The sequence below is a fragment of the Chenopodium quinoa genome, unplaced genomic scaffold (assembly GCF_001683475.1).
Source record: "Chenopodium quinoa cultivar QQ74 unplaced genomic scaffold, ASM168347v1, whole genome shotgun sequence".
Classification (NCBI taxonomy): Eukaryota; Viridiplantae; Streptophyta; class Magnoliopsida; order Caryophyllales; family Amaranthaceae; genus Chenopodium; species Chenopodium quinoa.
Genome location: NW_018745045.1, coordinates 3,853 through 8,141, shown reverse-complemented (window position 1 = coordinate 8,141; position 4,289 = coordinate 3,853). Strand labels below are relative to the sequence as shown.

Sequence of the window (4,289 nt, the reverse complement as noted above, 5' to 3'; positions counted from 1 at the left end):
GAGGTGTATGTGGCCCAACCAGAAGGCTTTGTCCTAAATGGCTTTGAAGACAAAGTATACAGATTGAGGAAAACTCTTTATGGATTGAAGCAGGCACCACGAGCATGGTACAGCAGAATTGATTTCTACTTTTGGAACAATGGATTCACAAAGAAGTGAAAATGATCCCACTTTATACTTCAAACGTGAAGGTAATAGTGATTTTGCTACTAGTTTGCCTTTACGTAGATGATATGATTTTTATGGGTTCATCCGAGTCTTTAGCTGCAAACTTTAAGTCTAGTATGATGAAGACTTTTGAGATGAAAGATTTGGGGTTGTTGCAATATTTTTTGGGTCTTGAAGTAAAACAAGACTTGGATGGAATTCTTGTATGCCAAAAGAAGTACTCTGCAGATTTGTTACAGAGGTTCAATATCAGATTGTGAAATTGCAGTCACACCAATGAATGTCAATGAAAAGTTACAACGTGAAGATGGAACGGAAGTAGCAAATGCAACGCTATTTAGAAGTCTAGTGGGTGGTTTAAATTACTTAACACACACTAGACCCGACATTGCTTTTCCCGTCAGCTTGGTATCCAGATTTTTGCATGATCCTTCCCGACAACATCTTGGTGCAGCCAAAAGAACACTTCGATATGCTGCTGGAACTATAGACTTTGGCATTTGGTACTCAAAAACATCAAGTTTCAAACTTGTGGGCTTCACTGACAGTGATTGGGTAGGTAGTATTGATGATCGTAAGAGCACTTCAGTGAGTGTTTTCAGTCTTGGTTCAGGTGCAGTAACATGGAGTTCAATGAAGCAAGAAACAGTAGCTTTATCTTCTTCTGAAGCTGAATATGCAGCAGCTACTTTAGCAGCACGTCGGGATTTGTGGCTTAGAAAATTACTTTCTGATCTTGGTTATGTGCAAGCAGAAGCTACTGATGTTTTTTGTGACAACAGGTCAGCTATTTCAATGAGCAAAAATCCAGCATTTCAGATGTGCAGCATCACTTTGTTCGACAACTTGTAGCTGATGGGAAAATTATTCTGAAATTTTGTGGCACCAATGAGCAGGTGGCTGACATCTTTACTAAGGCACTTCCTCAAGCTAAGCATGATTTCTTCCGGATGCAACTAGGAGTATGTAACTTTGAATGAAGGGGAAGTGTTGAATGACTAATTCAAAGTTAGTTGCTATTATTTAGCTAAGTTTAGTGTTAGCAGTAACTTAGGATGCTATTTTAGTGGTTTGTTAGTGGGTTAGTAAGTTTATGCAGTAAAATTAGGAAGTGGGATTATGCTCCCTATTTTTTAGTTTGTTTTTGTTAGTATGCTACACTATTTAAATTGATGTATTGTGTTTCTTTTAATTCAAGTTAATCAAATCATCTTTTGCTTTCTACTATATTATATTGCTTCAACATGTTTTGAGTTTAATTTATTTTAAAAGGCTCCATCTCAGACAAGTTGAAGTTAGACCTTCGCTGGGTAGCAATAGGAGCATCCTTAGTCGGTTTGATTCTACTTTCCGGTGGTTGTTTTTGCTGCGCTTGGCTGTCAAGAAGAAATAATGAACAACCACCTGTTACGAGTACTGATCACGCCGTCTCCCATGGATTATGAAGGATGAGCCGGTGAGCCCCTATACAACCCACTGCAAGTATATGATTCAGCCAACTCAATCTTATTAATTTTAGCTTAATTTTTATGCATTACTTATTTGTCATTCCTGTTGTAATATCGAACATTTTATCAGATTTCTTACTCAAGGACCAGTTTACGTTCTTTGTGATGAATTCCTTATATGCACTCAGGTATACATGTATGTACATTCTTGTGCTGAGTATGTGAGCAGGAAAATGTGAGACCATTTATGAACATTTTAAAGAAGATTTACCATCTTTATTTTTATTATTGAGGGTTAATTCTCCACTTTTTATTTTGGATTTTGTATGTAACTAGATGATCTAATCAATTAAAAAGTTGGCTAATAATAGTGCAATATACAGTAAAAAGATTTTATATATATTAGGAATTCTAATAAAGGTTATAATAACACAATTTATACAGACATATACATAGAAGAGGAATTCGAAAGTGGGGATCAAAAGTGAGAATTGGTGATTGGAAATTTATTAGATTATTGTGATTGTTTTGATTTGCGATCAGAATAAAGAAAAATGTTAAATGTAGCTCTTAAGCTTAGAATAATTTTTTTTAATGCGGAGTATAAATTTAATCCTTAAGCAACATGACTATGATTTATGTCCACTTTATGTGAGGCTTTTGTCTTGATATTGTTCCATTAGATAGAGATTAAAGACCCAATGCAAGAAGATAATAGATTGACCTAAAAGGCCCAAAGTATAACAATAAAAACTGTACACTGGACTGTAGGCATATTCTGCTGAGATGAACAATGACAGAAATTTGGCCCATCCCTTTAATGGATTAGCAAAATTATGGCCCATTTCTTTGAGAGAAACAATTACAAAAATACCCAATAATAAAATATCCAATAATCGGATGAAAAACTATAAAATTATAAGAGCACTAGTAATGGTGATCATTTTTTTTGCTCATGGGCATTTTTGATGAGCAAAAAAAATGATCACCAACCACAATGGTGAGAAAATGGTGAAATCCAAAAAAAAGCCCATGAGCAAAACCAAAAAAGCTTAAAACTTGAGCATTTTTATTGATGAATAGTAATCGGTGTGGGCCCCACAACTGGCAGACCCACTTAAAAAAATTTCGGTGATCAATAATCAAAACCACGCGTTTTGATGAAGCAGCCTCAAAGGCGCGCCTCAAAACGCATCGTTTTGAGGTTGCAGATTTAAAAAAAATAAAATCAATGCATCTGACGTGTGACAGTCCGCTGGCGAATGAGTCGACGACACATGGCATGCGCAGGATCCCAGCCAATCAGAAAATTATAGCCGTTTGCAACGGTTATATATTTGTAATCTATTTTCTGAAAAATATATTTTGTAAAAAAAAAAAACAAAAATTACCAATGGTCATAAAATTAAATTCTCTATAAATAAACATGCATTTTGATATATTTTCATATAATTTCATAAACACTTTAAATCCTCCACATTTTAATTTTCTTAAAAGTATTTTAAATTTGTAGAAGAATATTATTGTTGCAATTCACCCATATTCAGGTAAATTTTTTTTTTTTAATTTTTAAAATCAGTTATATAATATAATTAGTATATATGTGATTTTTTGAAAAAAATAAAATTGTAGGCCATGTAATTATATTGCAATATGTAATTAAACAAAGTTGTGTATATTTTCTCCATAAATTTCTAAATTTGTAGTTATTAAAGTGTTGCAATTATTGGTTAATTTTTTTTGCTATATATAAATGTAGTTACGTAATAAAATTAGTATATATGTGATTTTATGAAAAAAAAAATTATAGGCCACGAAATTATATTGCATTATGTAATTAAACAAAGTTGTGTATATTTTCTCCATAAATTACTAAATTTGTAGTTATTAAAGTGTTGCAATTATTGGTTAATTTTTTTTATATATAAATGTAGTTATGTAATAAAATTAGTATATATGTGATTTTTTGAAAAAAATCAATATTATAGGTCACGAAAGTATATTGCATTATGTAATTAAACGTTGTATATATTTTCAATAAATTACTAAATTTATAGTTATTAAAGTGTTGCAATTATTGGCTAATTATTATTTTTAATATGTACGTGTAGTTATGTATTAAAATAAGTATATATGTAATTATTTTTTTTTCAATTATTTCATATAACGTACTTAATTTAACGACAAATTTTAACGATTAAAAGGATACCAATAAAAAAAACAAATTAACCAAATTTAAACTAGTTTTTTTTTTGGAGTAATATTGTTAAAATATAAATGAAATAAATAAATAAAGAAGTGTTGTGTAGGAGAGAGAAAGCAATGGTGGGGTATTGAAAAAGTAAGAGAGAGAGAGTGGTGGGTGAGCATTTTTTTTGCTCACCATTGGGAGAGAAATTATGAAAAAAATTTGCCCATGAGCAAAACAGATTTGTTGAGAGAGAAAGTGGGTAGAGAGAGAGTGGGTGAGCATTTTTTTTGCTCACCATTGAGAGTGGTCTAAATACTACCTTGTTGCAAATAATAAGAACCGAGGTAATACATGGGTTTAGATAGGGGTTCCATAGTTGATTTAGCCTTCACTGAATTGGGTTAAGGCCTAATTTTTTTTATAAAATCACTTAAGTTGATGTCTTAATCTGATCATTATTGCTCTGTATAAATGTTGTTAAA

The 4,289-nt window shown here is 31.8% G+C and overlaps 1 protein-coding gene across 1 annotated transcript; it reads left to right on the top strand.

Moving 5' to 3' along the window:
- Positions 1-360: 360 nt before the first annotated feature.
- On the top strand, positions 361-1,020 carry LOC110709141 (uncharacterized mitochondrial protein AtMg00810-like). The gene has a single exon (XM_021887361.1). It carries the CDS (start codon positions 361-363, stop codon positions 1,018-1,020), a length of 660 nt encoding a protein of 219 aa, XP_021743053.1.
- Positions 1,021-4,289: the final 3,269 nt, after the last annotated feature.

Bases quoted from the DNA above. Each gene is read 5' to 3' on its own strand.
- LOC110709141 (XM_021887361.1), top strand. From the start codon at position 361: ATGGAATTCTTGTATGCCAAAAGAAGTACTCTGCAGATTTGTTACAGA.